General features: G+C 35.3%; 1 protein-coding gene across 1 annotated transcript in view; it reads left to right on the top strand.

The window, feature by feature from the left end:
* Positions 1–18,453, top strand: part of LAMA2 (laminin subunit alpha 2) — a 500,973-nt gene that overhangs the window by 384,521 nt on the left and 97,999 nt on the right. Inside the window, exon 39 of the mRNA XM_077775991.1 lies at positions 1,058–1,196. Within this exon, the coding sequence (XP_077632117.1) occupies positions 1,058–1,196 (139 nt within the window). The remainder of the gene's footprint in view (positions 1–1,057; positions 1,197–18,453) is intronic.

Raw genomic sequence — 18,453 nt, 5'->3', positions numbered from 1 at the left:
TGTGTTGAGAACATCTATTTTTTGTTCTTTATTAGAGAGCACAGAGGTTGCCTTGTTAGCATTTTAAATAATAATATGTAAACACACATTCTATTTCACATTCTAGTTTTATATTTTTAATTAAATCAAAACTATTTATTGTAAAAAGAGCGGCTTTTGAAACTGTTGCCCCATATGTAGTCTTTAAGTCTTTTTTGTTTGTTTGTTTGTTTTCTGTTTCAAACCCCAGGGAGATATGATATAGTCTCCTGTGAAATAAGCTAGGACTCTTATATGGGTCAGAGGAGGGAGGGGCAAGTGACAAGCTGCGTTTGACCTATAAATAGCCTTCTACCTATAGCTAGTATGCTTCCCCTACAGTTTGGGGGTTGTCATAATATATATATATAGGTCCTATAAACCCCAGGAATAGTTTTCTTAAGTAAATCTGTTATTTAATATATACCATGTGTAAACTTCTATTCCAGTCCTTAATATGCATTGATACAGAGGGAAATATTCATGTTTGAAGACTCTGAACACAATTCACACTCAGTTCATCTTATAGTTAACTATTGCCAATTTAGCATGGAGGGTAGTGAATGGAGCAGTAAGTTAGAGGTCCACAGATGCAGACTCCAAGTTTTTAATTAGTGATGTGCTGGTCATGTGACCTGAGACAAGCTATTTAACCTTCATTTGTCTTTATCTGGGAAGTACACCTACCCTAAAGAGATTCTATGAAAGTCATTCCAGTAATATGGTACAAGTGCTTTGAAACGTATAACGTGCCTTACATATGATGTAAAGGATCATCTCACTGCTCACAGTTTGCATGCTGCACATGGTTGCAGACATTTTTGAGTGGGTATGTTGGTAGTATTTCATAGCTGTATTATTTAGGAATATGAGTTTAAATTGAAAACTACAATATAATCTAATAAGATATTTCATGGTGACTTGGAATTATCGTTGTCTTGGCTGTGATCATTTGGAAGCCATATTTGTTATAAGTAGAATGTTCTTCACTTGGGTTACCAACTGCTCTGATGTTCTTTTTGGGGGATAATCCCAACAGAATCCTTGATGAAGCTAAAAACATCTCCTTCAATGCCACTGCAGCCTTCAATGCTTACAGCAATATTAAGGACTCTATTGATGAAGCTGAGAAAATTGCCCAAGAAGCCAAAGATCTTGCACATGAAGCAACAAAACTGGTAAGAACCGAACAGTGCTCTGTACTAAGAACGCAGGTCAATCTGTTTGAGTAAGCGCCTAAACTAAATTTATCAAATTGCAGTGAGCTCTGGAAAATCCTAGTAAATTAAAACATTTATTTTGAATTATTTTCAAAGGCTCCTTTTAAATCATATCCAAAATAAACCTTCAGTGTGCTGTAATCATAAGAGAATTCTTTTTTCAGTCTCTCACTACTTCCCACTATTGATAAGGGTCTTGAAATTATTGCAGATGCCAATCAGCTTTGTGCTACCAACTCACAGAAGAACAACAGTCAAACATAAGACTCTGGACAGGGAAATGTATTACTATTATTCCAAATATCATCAGTAGGAAAGTGCCCAGAAATTTAACTCCACTGCTTACGCTTACCCACAAATTGGTTATGTGTGAGATTTTGACTATAAAGTGTCCATTTTGCAAAACACATGAGATCATATGCTTCTAAACTCTTTATACTTGTTCTTAGCACAATGGAAACCTTTGCTTTCAAAGCAACCTTTGACTGTTGTCATTGTTCAAAATAAATTTGGAATTAATATTTCAGAATTTGGCAGTTATAGCACATTATCTTATGTATTTTCAATACTGGCAAATCTTCATTCTTTACACATAGAACAACATTTTGTAAATAAGCTGTGTGATACACCTTAATAATACCATTTTAGGTTAAAAAACACTTCATAGGAAGCACATGGTGAATTAAAATATTCTGAAACAAATGTTATGAATTCCTTTGGTCTTCACATCAAAATTTCTGGAGAAAAACTTGATTGGACATTTGACTGTGAATGAAATACACATAAATATTTAGTGTTAGAGAAACAGATGAGTATTTGCTTTGCTTTAATATTGGGCACAAAGGTATGTTGGATCTCAAGGATATTAAGAAGGTTTCTTAATTCTAAACATTCTTAGAAAGTTTATTTTGTGATTGTAGTGAAGTCATCATCATATTCTACTAACAATTACTACTGTTTTGGTTCCTCTGGAATAAGCTCTAGTACCATATGTTCTGAGTATTTCTTATTCAAAATTGGGATACAGTTATTGTAGAAACTTCCCTATGGCTAGTTATCCTTTCAGAATGAACCTGTTTTTCAAATCTACACTATTTATTCATCTTCTCATAACCTTCTATGTTAAAGGCCCAAATTTCCAAGGTCAGCATTTTCATTTGGCATATGCTTTATTTTTAGCATCTAACACAGTATCTGGCAAATAGTAGGCACTCCTGAGTAAATGAATGAATGCCATTCTCTCTGATATCTTTGAAGTCTATTCGCATTCATTTGTACCAATAAAAATCTCACTATTATCATTCCTTCATCTTTATAAACTTCTAACATTTTTTTATTAAAGAGCTGTTTAATTTCACCCAATTTTAATACTATCATCTTATGTCTAGAAGACTGTCATTTTCAAGCAGACACAAAATATTCACTTTCCTAAACACTGATGCTTTTACGTGATAACCTAGCTAGCCCAAACTCAGAGCTACAATGAATTGTAATGTATTACAACATGTCTTCTCATTATCATCATTCTTTCTCTCCTTCCATATCCCACATAAAAATAATTAAATGTCAAAAAAATTACAAAATAAATGCTAGGGGCACCTGGGTGGCTAAGTGGGTTAAGCATCCAAGTTCAGCACAGATCATGATCACACAGTTCATGGGTTCGAACACCACATTGGGCTCTGTGCTGACAGCCCAGAGCCTGCAGCCTGTTTCAGATTCTGTCTCCCTCTCTCCTGCCCCTCCCCCACTGCCCCTTCCCCACTGGTTCTCTTTCTCTCTCTCAAAAATAAGTAAACATTAAAAAAATTAGAAATAAATAAATGCTAAAGAGAATAATTTATTAAATGGCTCTTAGCGAACTCAAGACAGATTTGTCCCAGAAAGTTTATTGGACAGAGCAGAAAGTTTGTTTCATTAACAGAACAAATAAAGCTTTCATTTTAATGCCATGATAACATAGTTCTATTTTACTAGAAACTAAATATATTTGCCAATCATTACATGGAGCAATTATGTAGATAGGACTAGAATTCTGTAAATTTAAGATTTGGTATTATCTCTGGAGTGATAGATACATACAGAAGAGTTTATTATTTATGTATGAAAGTATTCAAGGATAACAATTCAGAAGAGTTTTTTACACATCTGAGTCTAGGCCTATAAAGAAGGAAGAATGTTTTCAATGAATCATAAAGGAAGGACAAAGAAACATAGCAGGAATTTATAGGAGTAGAAAAAAGTCCTATTAGACAAGCAATAAAACAACCAATTACAACTGTGAAGAAATGGATGTGAGATAATATGAGAAGAAAAAAACCATAAGAACAGAAACAAATGAATGGCAGAAAAACCTCAAAGCATAATAAACAGCATTTTGAAGGCAACTTCACTTTTTAAAAAACTACTTAAATCTATCCATATATAAATACAAACATTGTCATTGAAAGGAAAATATGAGTGAGAGGACAGTTGATCATTTAACTAAATAATAAGCAGGTGGAGGCTGTATACAATTAAAGATGATAGTGCAATATCCCTAAGCAATGAATAACAGCCACTTGTCTTGTGTATATCATTTATTTAAATATTGAAATGAAGTGTTTGGGGAAAGTAGACATTATGAAAAAATAAATATGATTCTCTGCTAGTGTTGTGTGGGAAAAATACTATAAAGCATTTGCTTTAGGATCCAGAGTCTAAGGAACAAACTAAATTTTTGTAAATTATCTCTTATATGTCAGATCAGTGGGGAGAAAAACCCTGATAGGAGGTAATGACACTAGAAAGGAAAGCCAGCAATTTCTGACAGCATGCAGCCTGAGTTAATTCAGACCCATCCTGATGCTAGAAATTCATAGAAACGCTAAATAAATTATAACTCCCAAAATTTAATACATACTTCATTTTAGAAAGAAGAAACAAAAGGAAATGTAAAAATACAGAGAGAGGTTAAAAAAGAATGGCACACTCTAGAGCTGGAGTTGGAACATAAATATAGATCATAAAATCCCTAAGGGCTGGGATTCTAAAGAGCAAGCAAGGAGAGCAGACATTACAGATATCACCTTGAAGCTACAAGAGATGTCTCTAATTGAAAGTATGCAAAAACATGAGACTCGGGAGCAATTGTCTTCATCAATGAACACTCATGCCTTCCAGTCCAGGAACATTCCCAGAAGCCTTGTTTCTTTTCATGCCTTCATTGCGAAAAATGTCATGTCTCATAAGATGCTAAAATCACAAGCCGATGGATTGAAGTCCAAATTCATACCATTCATATGGTACAAGACTTTCCAAGCTGAGACATTAATGGAGGGGCTACTAGTCTTGGCTACTGAAACTTCTAGAGCATCTAGGAAGATACAGAAAACTAGTCTTTCGATACAGTATAAATAATCAAGTAGGAGTGAGGATAGGCAGGTAAAGTACTTAACATGATCGTGAGATTATTGAAAAATCTGAAAGTGAATATAAAATGAAAGTATTTAAATTATTAAAATGTTAAAAGAGTGAATTGAAAAGATTGAAGAGGAACTGAAGTCTCTGGAAATTTGTAAAAGAAGCAGTTTTTAGAAAAACTGAAAAATATAGTAATTAAAATTAAAAATTGAATGGGAGGACCAAACAACATGTTAGTAACAGATGAAAAGATAATTATTTAATTGAAAGAGTTGAAAACATTTCCCAGAATGTGACAAACATAGTAAAATATCGAAGTCTAAGAGACAAAGAATGCAGATTGTGAAAATGTAAGTCTGTGAGGAGTTGAAAAGAGTGAGAATGATGAGGAGCAGTAATGGCCAAAGAGATACTGAAATTTTTAAGTATGGGTGAAAGATATGAGTTCACAGATTAAGGAAAACAATCATGATAAAATAAGTCCACACCTGGAAAGGATCAGTGTTAAACTTATAGAAACCAAATAGGAAAAGAAAATAAAATCTTAGAATAATCTAGAGAGAAAATGCAGACTATCTTCAAAGGAATAAGATTTGCCAGTTAGCTTTTTTCCCATTGAAGTCACAATAGAAATTAAAAGAGAATGGAATAGAAATTAAAAGAGAAATCAAAAATCTATATACCCTGTTAAACCTCCTTTAGAAGGGAGAACAAAATAATGGCATCTTCAGAGAAAAACTGAGGGTTTATACCAATCATAGACTTTCAATGAAATACTATAAAACACACTTCAAAAGGAATGCTAACAAAATCAAGGAAATTGGGGATTAAAGAGAAAAGTGAACAGAAAAAAAGAGCAAATTATACAATTTAATTAAGCACTGTGAAAATCATAATAATATTTGCTAAAAGTAGAACAAAAAGAACAAGTGAATAATAACATGAAAATGGGGGAGATGGTCAGAGTTAGAAGTTTTTACAGCCCTTAAAATTTTGGAAGGAGAGTAAAAAATTGTTAGATTTAATCTTTTTAAAGTATATGTATTAAACATTAAGGACAATTATAGACGAATAAAAATAGCAGTAGTAATCAGCATTCTCCAGAGAAACAGAGCCAAAAGGATGTAGATAGCTAGATGGATGGATGGATGGATGGATGGATGGATGGATGGACGGAAGGAAGAAAGGAAGGAAAAAAGGAAGGAAGGAAGGAGAGATAGATGATAGATAGATAGACAGATAGATAGATAGATAGATAGGAAGATTTGAAGGTGGTTTTAAGGGGAGGGGCTCTCAAGTTTAAATTCTGCAGGACAAGCCAGCAGGATAGGGACTCAGGGAAGAGTTGATGTAATCGCAAATCCAGAGATAGCCTGGAGGCAGAATTTTCTTTCTTTTTGAGGGGATTTCAGTCTTTTCTTTTAAGGCCATTAACTGATTAGATGAAGTTTACCTACATTTTATAGAGCTTATTCTGCCTTACTCAAAGTCTACTAATTAAATGTTAATTACATCTAAGAGAGACTTTCACAGCAAGGTAGAGACTGACCAAAACCTGGAAACCATGGCCTAGCCAAATTGACACATACATTTAACCATAACAAACAGCTGTACTTTCCAAATAAGTGATGAGAAAAAAAAATGTGGAGAGTGAAATTTTCAATCAATTTCTATAAAAGGCAAAAAATGGAAAAATAGAAGCAAAAATAAATGGTAAATGTAAAACACAAAATATGATAGAATTAAGTCAAAATACAGAGGCCAGGGTAATTATTACTAGCTACTTCACGAAAGAACCCCTGGAAATTCAGTTGCTTACATCACAATCCAAATTTATTTCTCATATGATACTTAATGTGTTTCAGAAACCCCTACTCCATCTTGTAGCTACACCGTAGTGCATGGCCTCTAAGGTTGTCCTGGCTGGAAAAGAGAAAGACAAGAGAGACATGCCCAGTCTTCCCTCCCTTGGCCTGGACCATATCTGCTCTATTGATCAGAAATAGTCACATGGCTCAATCTAACTATAAAAGAGGCTAGGAAAAATAGGCACATAGAATTTTTGATTAGCATTAACTGTCTCAGTTTCAAGTTATCTTCATAATAAATACAAACAGATTAAAATTACTAGTTGTATGACAATATTACTTATATTGAATCAAAAGTGTTTAACAAATGTAACCATCTACATATGACTTACATAAAATAACACTAACTCTTAGGGTACAGAAGGCCAAAAAAGAAGGGAAGCTAAAAATATACCAGGGTACCTCTAACCATACGAATGCTGGTATACTAATATTAATAAACAATCAAAATGGGCTTTACATTNACTTAGGCTCTTTCTATGTTTTAGCTATCGTTGAGAGTGCTGCTATGAACATTGGGGTCCATGTGCCTCTATGTATCAGCACTCCTGTATCCCTTGGGTGCTTTACATTTTTAAAAAGTTATGAGAGATAAAGAAAATCATCTCAATATAATAAAAGGGTCAAGTTAACAGGAAGATTAAAAAATTTTGAGCCCACAAAGTTCTAACTACAAAGCATAAGAATGAATAAAGGTAAAAGCCAGAATGAGGAAATCAACATATCTACCATAATAGTGGGAAGTTTTACCATTTCTCTCTTAAAACTTCATAGGTCAAGCAAAGAGATGTAAGGATGAAGGAGATTTGAAAAGTACAGTAAACACTCTTGATTTAATAGTCTTGTAGAACTACAAGACTTCTATATGTCCCATTATGTACAGCATGCATGAAACTTAAAAAGACCATAAACTAAATCACAAAACAAGTATAAGCAAATCCCAATGATCCAACAGCATCTAGACTGTATTCTCTGGTCATGGTGCAATAAAATTAAGATATTATGCAGAAAGATTGCCTCCCAAAATGTTTTAAATAAGAATCACACTTCAGGGGCGCCCGGGTGGCTTAGTCGGTTAAGCGTCCGACTTTTGCTCAGGTCATGATCTCGCGGTTCGTGGGTTCGAGCCCCGCATCGGGCTCTGTGCTGACTGCCAGCTCAGAGCCTGGAGCCTGTTTCAGTCTGTGACTCCCTCTCTCTCTGACCCTCCCCTGCTCGCGCTGTCTCTCTCTCTCTCTCCTATAAATAAATTAAAAAAAAAAAAAAGAATCACACTTCAATTTAATTCATGGGTCAAAGAAAAATATAGTTTGAAATTACAGCCATAAAATATTTAATAGCTAAATGGAAGTAAAACTCCTACACATCAAAATTTGTGGAGTCCAAATAAAGTGTCACTAAAGTGGCAAGTAAAGTTTGAAATGCAGATCTTAGGAAAAGGCAAGAACTGAAACCAGTTATCTAAAGTTTCTGCTCAAGAAGTTAAAAATAATATCTAAAGAAAGGNGATGTGGGGGGAGGGGGGATGGGCATGGAGGAGGACACTTGTGGGGATGAGCACTGAGTGTTATGTGGAAACTAATTTGACAATAAACTATTAAAAAAAATAAAGAAAGAAAGAAAGGAATAAAAGAAAAGCATAAATTAATGACCTAGAAAAAATACTAGGATTGACAAAATGGAAAGCTAATTCTTGCAATAAACAGGCAAACAATAATTAAGCAGAGGTGTTACCTATGGACAGGATTCGGAATGAAGAAGGGGAAATAAATATAGAAATAGTATTGATTTAATAAATATGGATGTACTTGAGTACATGAGCAATGTTATTCAAATAAATTTGAGTCATTGATGAAGTAAACAATAATCTAAATTTACTCAAAAGAAGTATTGTAAACTCGAGCAGAAATCTAGTCATTAAATGAGCTGAGTCAGTAGTTAATGATCTACCGATAACAAACCAATGTCTACCAAAATTTCAAGGACTCAATATCCAAAATATTTTAAAGGCTAGGAAAACAAAGACAGAGTCCCTGGCTTATTTTGTGAGGCTGGTATAGTCTTGATGGCAGAACACTGTACACGCCAGTATTAAAAAGGAAAACTAGAGGCACGTGGGTGGCTCAATTGGTTAAGCATCTGACTTTTGCTAAGGTCACGGTCTAGCGGTTCATGGGTTTGGGCCCCACATCAGAATCTATGCTGACAGCTCAGAACCTGGAGCCTGCTTTGGATTCTGTGTCTCCCTCTCTGTCTCTGCCCCTCCCCTGCTCATTCTCTCTGTCTCGCTCTCAAAATAAATATTAAAAATTTTTTAAAAAGAAAAAAACTATAGTCAGTCATAAAAAGAGATGTAAAACTTAAACCAAATCCAAATGTATATATTTAAAGATCTAGACAAATATAATAAAAAGTTAATATTATTCAAATATGGTTGATGGGAGTACAAGTATCTATATTAACTTCTGTTCTTGTCCATATCCTTAAATTATAAGTGTTTTAACTAAAATGAAAGTAAGAGGAAATTGAAAATCAGTTCTCTAGGAAGATCTGCCCTGAAAAATATAAGGAAAGTGGTTCTTAAAAGCTCCTTGAAAATGAAACAGCAGCCTTCATCCTTCACACCAACAAGAGGCCCTAAATTTCTTTCTTTCTTTTAAAATTCATGATGCATGCATATTTTATTTGCTTTTAAATTGAAAAGAGAAGCAGGTAATTTCAAGCAACAATCCCTTGACTTAACGTTTCTCACCTTTAAACTCACACCCCCAGATACAGTCATTGCTAAACTGCCAAGCATTTATTCTCCCTATATATCTCTTGATCATATTATGATCATGCTATCATGTGACTCGTCACTTTAGGTTATGATCTATTTACTTATTGCCGTGATAAGTGGCCTGCAGTTCACTTAGATTGTATCACATCACATCTCCTTCCCACCCATGTCCCAATGTGGGTACCTTACTGTGTCTAGATCCTTCGTGTTTTCTTTTTAAACTTAAGGGAATGTACTTAGAGCTTTATTTCTTGTTTCATCAATGACGGACCTCCCACTCTGTAAGATGCAGACCTTTGTCCCCTCATCCTTCCTTTAATTCTATTTCTCCTCATCCTCCTTCCAACCTGTACCCTTTGACTTCCATAGCATCCTACCAATAACGTTTATATTTTATCTATAACCATAACCTTGATTACTTAGAAGCATTTCCTTAAAAACGATTGGGGGGGCACCTGGGTGGCTCTGTCAGTTAAGCATCTGACTCTTGATTTTGGCTCAGGTAATGATTTTATGGTTCCTGGATCCAGCCCCACTGTCAGCACAGAGCCTGCTTGGGATCCTCTCTCTCCCTCTCTGTGCCCTCCCTTGCTCACACTCTCTATCTCTCATAATAAATAAACTTAAAAAAAGGGGGGGTGGGCGCCTGGGTGGCTCAGTAGGTTAAGTGTCTGACTGGCTTAGGTCATAATCTCACAGTTCATGGTTTCAAGCCCTGTGTTGGGCACTGTGCTGACAACCCAGAGCCTGGAGCCTTCTTCAGATTTTGTGTCTCCTTCTCTCTCTGCCCCTTCCACCATTTATACTCTCTTTCTCTCTCTCTCTCTCTCTAAAAATAAATAAATAAACAAACAAACATTTAAAAAGGCCCCTTCAGATTGCTTTCAGTGGGGGGATCCTGGGGGCACTTGATGTCTGGTTGCCATTTGCTCTGTGCCAGAGTGAAGGGGTGAGGGGCACTCTGCTTTGTAAAAGAACTTGCAGGGAATTATCTGTTATTCTCGTGATTGATTCTTATCCCTTGTCCTTGCCTGTTGTTTCTGAGGCCTGGCCTTCTTCAGATTCTGTGGGCCCCCTTCCTGGCTTATACCCTCCTGAGCAAGGTGAGGGTACAGTAACTGCAGTGGACTGAGGGGGAGTAAGTATCTAAAGATGTATGCTGGGGCGCCTGGGTGGCTCAGTCGGTTAAGCGTCTGACTTTGGCTCAGGTCATGATCTCGCAGTTTGTGGGTTTGAGTCCCGCATCGGGTTCTGTGCTGGCAGCTCAGAGCCTGGAGCCTGTTTCAGATTCTGTGTCTCTTTCTCTCCCTTTGCCCCTCCCCCACTCATGTTCTGTCTCTTTCTGTCTCAAAAATAAATAAACTATAAAAATAAATTAAAAAAATAAAGATGCATGCTGATGTGGTGAGGGAAGCACGTAGGTCCTGCTGAAGTGAAGATTCCTCTGCTGAAGTCACACGCTTTCTCTTACCTCCTTTTCTTCACACCATCATGCTTTTAATTCCTACCATCTCCTTATAGTTACTCCATTTTATTTTGTCCCTTGGCACTGTTTTCTGAGAACAGTGTTTTTTGCTCAAAATTCAGGTTTTAAATTAAGTAATCCATATCTCTGAGGTGTCTTTTGCTTTTGTCCTATATTTTACTTCCTCACAGGAAGGGTGTGTTCAAGGGTCTCTACTAACGCATGGAGTAGTTGGATGAGTCAGGAAAAATGTACAACTGGGTGAGATGCACCAGAACACACGTGTGAGGAGCTGTAAGCTGCCCAGTTTCAGGGCCCCTTTGAGCAAACCTTTGGGTCAGATACAGGCCACCCAAGATCCCTGGGCTTTTGAACATGCCGAGTCTCTCTGCTAGGCATAATGGGGCTCCATGCCACTTCACTGTTAGGTGACTGTGGTGGTTTGTTCTCTTCCTACTTTTCCAGAAAGCAGTGTCCCCAGAATTAAAATGTAAGCTGATAATAGACCCCCAGTGGACAGAAACATGGGTCACCACAATGGGCCCCTGAGTATTTCACTCTTTCTCACACAGTATTCCATGATTTTTGTATAGGTAATACCTGATATACAAGAGCCGATCACTAAATGTAGATAGCCGCCTCCCATCTCCAAACAGTAATTCCAGAAATCTAGAGTGGCCAGGATGCTTCAGATTTTCTGTTGACAAGATATTTATATTGTTACGAGATATTGGCAAGTTGAAGAGAAAAAGCAATTTGGAAGGAAAAATAAAATTACTTTCTTTCCCTATTTAGTTTGTGCTAGTGTCTGAATATCTGTTTGAATGTAGATGTCATGCAGGATTTTCTTTTTAATGTGTCAGAATTAGGTTCTAGTGGTATACTGGAATTTCTAAATCTAGTTGGAGAAAGAAGATACAAAGACAGAATTTGGGAATGAGAAGATTTACTTTCAAATTGAGTGCATTATGTAGTCTATTCTGATCCATCCCTTGACTTGACTCATATGGTAAATACAGTCCCTAGAGCCCAGATCTCTGTAACTGTTTTCATTTTCAATCTCTAACTATGTAAGATCATTTCTTAATTTTCATTGGCCTGGTTATAATATTTATAAGTGGTGTTCATGAGCTATTTATTGATAAGTACATGGGATTAAGCATGTCCACATTTAAATTTTTAACCTTAAAATTTTGAAAATTCTAACCATACATTTAATGTGTAAATAGCATTATGAAACACAGCACACAGGGTCATCAGAGATAATCAGAATTCTAGCCTGTCCTCAAACCAGCAATTATTATATATGTTTTCACTGCCCTAATACAAATAATACTTTGCAACTTTTGCCTAGTTTATTCTTTTCCTTTATTATAAGTTTTCTTTTCTTCCCTATTAGTATCCCTTCCCTTTATATTAATGTTCCTAATAATTTCTTCTTATTTATTAGTTTTTGCATCCTCATAGTAGCAAGATCCTTTTGATATCATAAAGTTAAACACTGTGAATCTTGCAATAGTATGATTAAACATTAAGGCATTTCTAATGAGTGTTTGTTTAGAAGTATGGTCATATCTTCTCTTCAGTCTGTCTTATTTAGTATTTGCTTTGTATAATTGGATGAACCACAATACATAAAGAATACTTGCAAGGTCATTTTTGAGTTTTTATTTCCTGCATAAAGGACTATGCAAATATTAGCAGAGTACATACTGCATTCAAAAGGCTCAATAAAATATGGTGTTAGTCAAGTTGTACACTTTAACTCACATATACCTTGTATTTTATTCTGTCAACCACTGCTTCGGAAGTCATTCAAACAGTGGTTTTGACTTCTTATTAATATCTATAATCATCGGAATTAAAATTTTATAGCAGTGTAATATTAATGGAAAAATGGTATAAATCTGTAATTGATATGACAATTAAATCTGCCAATAAAACTGTTGAGCATTTTTCTCTATCAGCATTTCAGCAACTTACCTAAGAACTGAGTGATTCACACAATAGCAAACATGGGCAAATCAGTGAGTATCTAAGCCACCTAGAAAAATATTGAATCCGTATGTAAAAACAGTGTTTATTAAGCTGCCCTGATTTTAGTGACTTTCTCTGTATATGATATGTTCATTTGAGTCAATAATTTGAAAAAAAAAACTCTAGTAGAAACAAAGAAACAAACTGATTTTATGATCCAGCATTAAACATGTTTTAAAAATTCAGAGCATAAAATGTTAAAAACCAAAAGGGTTGGTGTCATCAGTCAGAAACATAGCAACTCTCTGAGGTGAGTGTATAATGCAACATAAGTGAGAACTAATTTCATTCAAGGCAGCTGTACTCCCAGACCTGATATTTATGATTTAAAAATATAAGTGCAGTAGTCAAGAGCTGAAATTACCATGTTGGGGTTCACTTTGGATATTAACTGGAAAAAAATTTTCTGCCCTCTGAGAATGTTCTCCAACCCCATCAACCCTGCTCCATTGCCCTGACTCAAAATCAAGATTGCTTGTAGTTTGTGCCCATCCTGACCTCAACAGCTTGTTCAGTGCCTGCCTCACTGCCCCAAGTTAGTGAGACCCACAGGTGTGGGAGTAGTGGCTGTCATGTTCTAACTGGGGAAAACCAAGTCTCAGTTATGTGTTTTAAATCCTCTCTTGATTGTCCTTCTTGGTGGTCTCATCAAGCTGAAAGTTGACCATCACAAATTCTAAACGTGTAATGTTGAGGATTCCTGTTTCATACAAGTCTTCTCTATACTCTCATTCATCTCAGTCTTCCACAGAGATTCCTCTAAGCCCTCTCCCATCTCAGGATGCAGTGTGCAAGGCAGGGTCCACAGTCTATCAACAGATTTCTGATTGAGGCCATCTCTCTGAGTTGTATGAGCTCACTTTTTATTTACTATTTCATTTTAATATCCTGTACTATTTCCAAAATATAGGGCATAATAAAATATTTTTAAAATCAGCACTTAGAGATTTCCTCACTTTAAAGTTCCTTATTTTTAAAAATTATAAGAGCAGTTCATATCTATCAGAAAAATAGAAAATGAAGACAAGTAAGAGGAAGAAAATATAAAACTTTTATAATATTGTTTATCTGTACATACCTTTTCCTATGTAAGTAACTTTTTTGAAATTGGGTGTTTTTACGTGACCATTTTGTAGCTTAATGTATAATTAATATAATTAACATCACATGCACATTTTTTCATCGTTCTCAGAAATTCTATCTTTCACAATGTATACACATGTAGATTCCACCATTCCTTCTGAGAATTTATTTTGCTGTAATAAGAAATTTCTCCCTGACTTTTAACAATAGTCTAACATTAACATACCTGAATATAAATTTCTACTGATATGTACTTCATATAAATAAATTATACCTATCATGAGCATTTACATGTATCCCTGCACATTTTGAACAGTTTTCTTCATTAAAAAGATTTTAAATTTAAAATCCTCTAAGTTATATAATATCTTTGCACATTACCCCCTCTGGAAATATGCAAGACTCAGCTTCTAAAATAGATATTGCATAAAGAGAGAGCAATGGAATAGTTCACAAACCATGCTGATGAATTTCAGTTACTACTTTCTTTAACAAATAAAAACAAAAAGAAATATTCTACATCTGTCTTTAGAGCCAACTCTTCCAATGAATTCAGGAAGCGGAAGGGAAGGGAAGGGAAGGGAGAAAAGTTATTTGAAGACCATTTAGAAAAGTAATAAAAGTATAATAAATATAGAAGGTAATATAAACAATAGCTTTTAAATTTGCCTTTTGAAATAATAAATCATTGGGCTGCAGGTTTACCATCCTGATAAGCTTGACTTTAGGTCCCACATTCACATCTTCTCCTTATAGAGCCTCTCCTGACAACAAAACATTGTGGTATTTCCATGGTCCATTATGGTAAGAATCACTTTCTTTATAAGGGATTTTTGTTTGTTCTCCACTACAGTTCCAGAAAGGAAGGCAGAGTCTATCCAGCTTTTAATAAAGAGAGTTTACTCAGGTGTTTGAGACACCTAAAAACTTTCTTTGGGTAAATCAATCAGTTCCTTTATCTATTAATCAATGACATGATGCTTCATCAAGAGTCACTATGAATATTTAACAAATAATAGGAAGAAAACTAACATGTATCAAAAGCCAATTAAGGGGCGCCTGGGTGGCTTAGTCGGTTAAGTGTCCGACTTTCGCTTAGGTCATGATCTCGCGGTTCGTGGGTTCGAGCCCCGCATCGGGCTCTGTGCTGACTGCCAGCTCAGAGCCTGGAGCCTGTTTCAGTCTGTGACTCCCTCTCTCTCTGACCCTCCCCTGCTCACGCTGTCTCTCTCTCTCTCTCTCTCTCCTAGAAATAAATAAAAATATTTTTTAAAAAAAGCCAATTAAGTGCCAAGCCCTTTGTAAAATCTTTGTAGACTTTACTCTTTCTTCTCTACCTTTCCTTCTCTAATAATAACTTAAATTAGCTCATATTTTCTATAAATATTAATAAAAATGTCCAGCAACCTAGATATATTTTATTGTGTATAATATATAATAAACATTTTATATAACATAAATACATATATATACACAGAACTCATTTATAAAAATAATGTTTCTAAAAAGCGAGAAACAACATATCTTGCAACTCTAAGAAGCTCATTTATATTTCACATATGCAATAGACACAGCTCAGAAACTCAGATGCAATGCTTATGAATATGTATGAAGTATAATTAACTTGGAAAATGCTGCTTCATCACCTGTCCTGATATTGTTGATGTGCTTCGGTGACTTACTAAGCAATGTTGAAAAAGGAACTCTTCAAATTCCAATGAGTTGAAACAGTTCCATTCATCCATAACATGTTAGTATTTTTTCATTCCGTTATCATATGAAAGGCTTGTCTCTTCAACTTGGATGGTTGATATACTGTTTATAACTGACAGTTTTATGCCATCAGTCCTCTACTTTAATATTTTGGAGTGCTTCTAGAAACACTGAAACCTATCTTATTCCTCAACATGTCTCAAATCCAAAGCTCTCATTTCCTCTGCCGTTGCCTGAGGTTACAGTTCCCTTTTCTCTAGCCTATGCTATTATAGTAGCCAACCAGTGTCTCCTTTTTCTCCTACACACCTGCCCAGTTTATCTTCCGAGACTAAGGCTCTGACCATACACTCTTACTTGGAAACTTTCAACGGCTCCATGTTGCTTATTGCCCAGTGTTTTTAGCCTGACATTCAAGCTTTCCAGGTATGAACTCTAACCTACCTAACAGTCTTACTTCTTTATACTGCCCTTCATAAAGGGCTACAGGCTTTGCAACTAAAATACTTTTCCTCCTCTTCACACATCAAAATGTCCCACCTCCTTGCCATTCTTTTCCTTACCTGAGCCAAGGAATGGTTGGCTGAAGATCCAGGAAGAAATCATTGGCTTCCTGAAAAGCAGGAAAGACCAGATGGTTGGGAGCAAAAGGGAGGTATTGTTTATTAATGCAAGAAGATAGGAAATTAGCAGCAGGGAAGTTTATCAGCCGATGGACTTCAGTCAGAGCATAGTCATATTGCTAGCTAAAGGTACCAGGGTTCAATGAAACATCAATAAGTTGGTAATCAGACTAATCAGAAGAAAATGAATATCCTATATCAGGAATAAAAGAGGTAAAATCATTAAAACATCTTCAGACAGTAAAAGAGAAAAAGAGAGAAAATAGTAAACAACTTTATGCCAAAAATCTAACAGTTTGAATGAAATGGACAGATTCTTTGAAAAATTCAAACCACCAAAATTCACTTACAAATAAATAACTTGAAAGTCCGTTAAAGAATTGAATTTGTACTTACACACAAACACACACACACACACACACACACACACACACACACAAATTCAGCTCCAAATGACTTCACTAATGAATTCCATGAAACATTTAGGGAAGAAGTAATAAATTCTTCAGAGAATTGAAGAGAATAAAATATGTCCCACATCATTCCATGAGGCCAGTATCACTCAAGTACAAACCAGACAAAGACATTACCAAAAAGGAAATTATAGATCAACATTCCTTAAGTATTCTTGACAGAATTATTATGAATCAAATCTAAACATATACTAAGGTAAACTACAAACTAAAGGAATATATATTTGCAAATTGCATATCTGATAAAGGATTTATATTCAAATTATGCATTGATATCTTTCAAAACTCAGTAACAACAATCAACCCAATAAAAAAATTGGGCAAAAGATTTAAACAGATGAATAAACACATGAAAAGGTGTTCAACCTTATTAGTTACAAGGAAAATGCAAATTAAAACCAAAATGATATACTCGTACCCATTAGCATGTCTAAAATTTAAAATGACGGACTACATCAAGTATTAGCAAGGATGTAAATAAATTGAACTCTGGTGGTGGGAATTTAAAGTAGCATGAATAATTTAGAAAACAGGGTAGTAGTTTCTCAAAAACTGAAACACACCACTATATCATCTAGTCACTCCACTTCTAGGTATTCAGTCCAGGAGAAACGAAAGCATATGTTTATATAAAGACTTGTACACAAATACTCATAGCAACTCAGTTTAGAATGGCCAGTGCTGGAGATGACCCAAATGTCCATCAAGAGGTGAATGAATAGATTGGAGTATATCCCTTTAATTTTAAAAGGATCACATATTGATACATGAACAACATGGACCAATGTTGAAATAACTACACTGAGTAAAAGAAGCTGGACAAAAAAGAGAACAAACTAGGTGAATCCATTCATATAATATTTTATTAAATGCAAACGAACAGTGATGGAAAGGAGGCGCAGTGTTTGTGTAGAGTTGCAAGGGAGTCAAGGAGAGGTACAAGGGAGAAATCAAGAAGAAATGGATACTTTCTCTACCTTGATTGTCCTGATGATTTCATAGGTGTATATATGTCAAAACTTATCAAACTGTAAATTTTAAATATGTGAAGTTTATTTATCCCTCAGCACAACTGTGGAAATCTGTAAAAGGGCAGAAAAAAATGAAGATGGGTCGCCACTGTCCATAGTCCCTCACAGCTCAAACTTTAGCCTCCTTCCTAGTTGTCTGATCCTTCCCCTCTTTTCTCTTGCCTCATTTCATTAATTTTCTTATGTGCATCAAATCAACTTTTTCTCCCTCCTTTACCCCCATTCCTCACTTTGCATATCCAAGATTAGCTTTAAAATTTTGGTTGTTAAATGCTTGCCAGATTATATTCTTGTAGAAAGACATTCACATCTCAAGGCTGCGGGAAAAGCTGTTTCCTTCTTTCCTTCCTTCCTTCCTTTCTATCTTGGTCTAGTTTTGTCTAGTGCTGTGAGTGACCCATATGATCTGGATGACTCAGGATCATCATTATCAACATTAGTTATTTTACTACAATGAAACTGGCAGCGACTGAAACCTACTTTATCCTTATCCAAATTGATTCAGACTCCTGAGCTTTCAATTTTTTTCACAACTTCTCTTTCCTATTGTCAGACAGATTGTCAGCTGTCACTTCTGCTGTTTTCATGTGCCTATTTAGAAAATCTTTATCCTTCTTTCTTTGTAATTTCCTTTCTCTAATCTGTTTTGATCCAGAAAACCTGTTACTAAGGGAATAAGAATGGAATGTAAATTTGGAACAAATATAGAACCTTAGTAAAGAACTAAGACATTTTTTTTTT

The sequence above is a fragment of the Crocuta crocuta genome, unplaced genomic scaffold (genome assembly GCF_008692635.1).
Source record: "Crocuta crocuta isolate KB4526 unplaced genomic scaffold, BGI_CrCroc_1.0 scaffold25, whole genome shotgun sequence".
NCBI lineage: Eukaryota > Metazoa > Chordata > Mammalia > Carnivora > Hyaenidae > Crocuta > Crocuta crocuta.
This window is presented reverse-complemented; position numbering and strand designations above follow the sequence as displayed.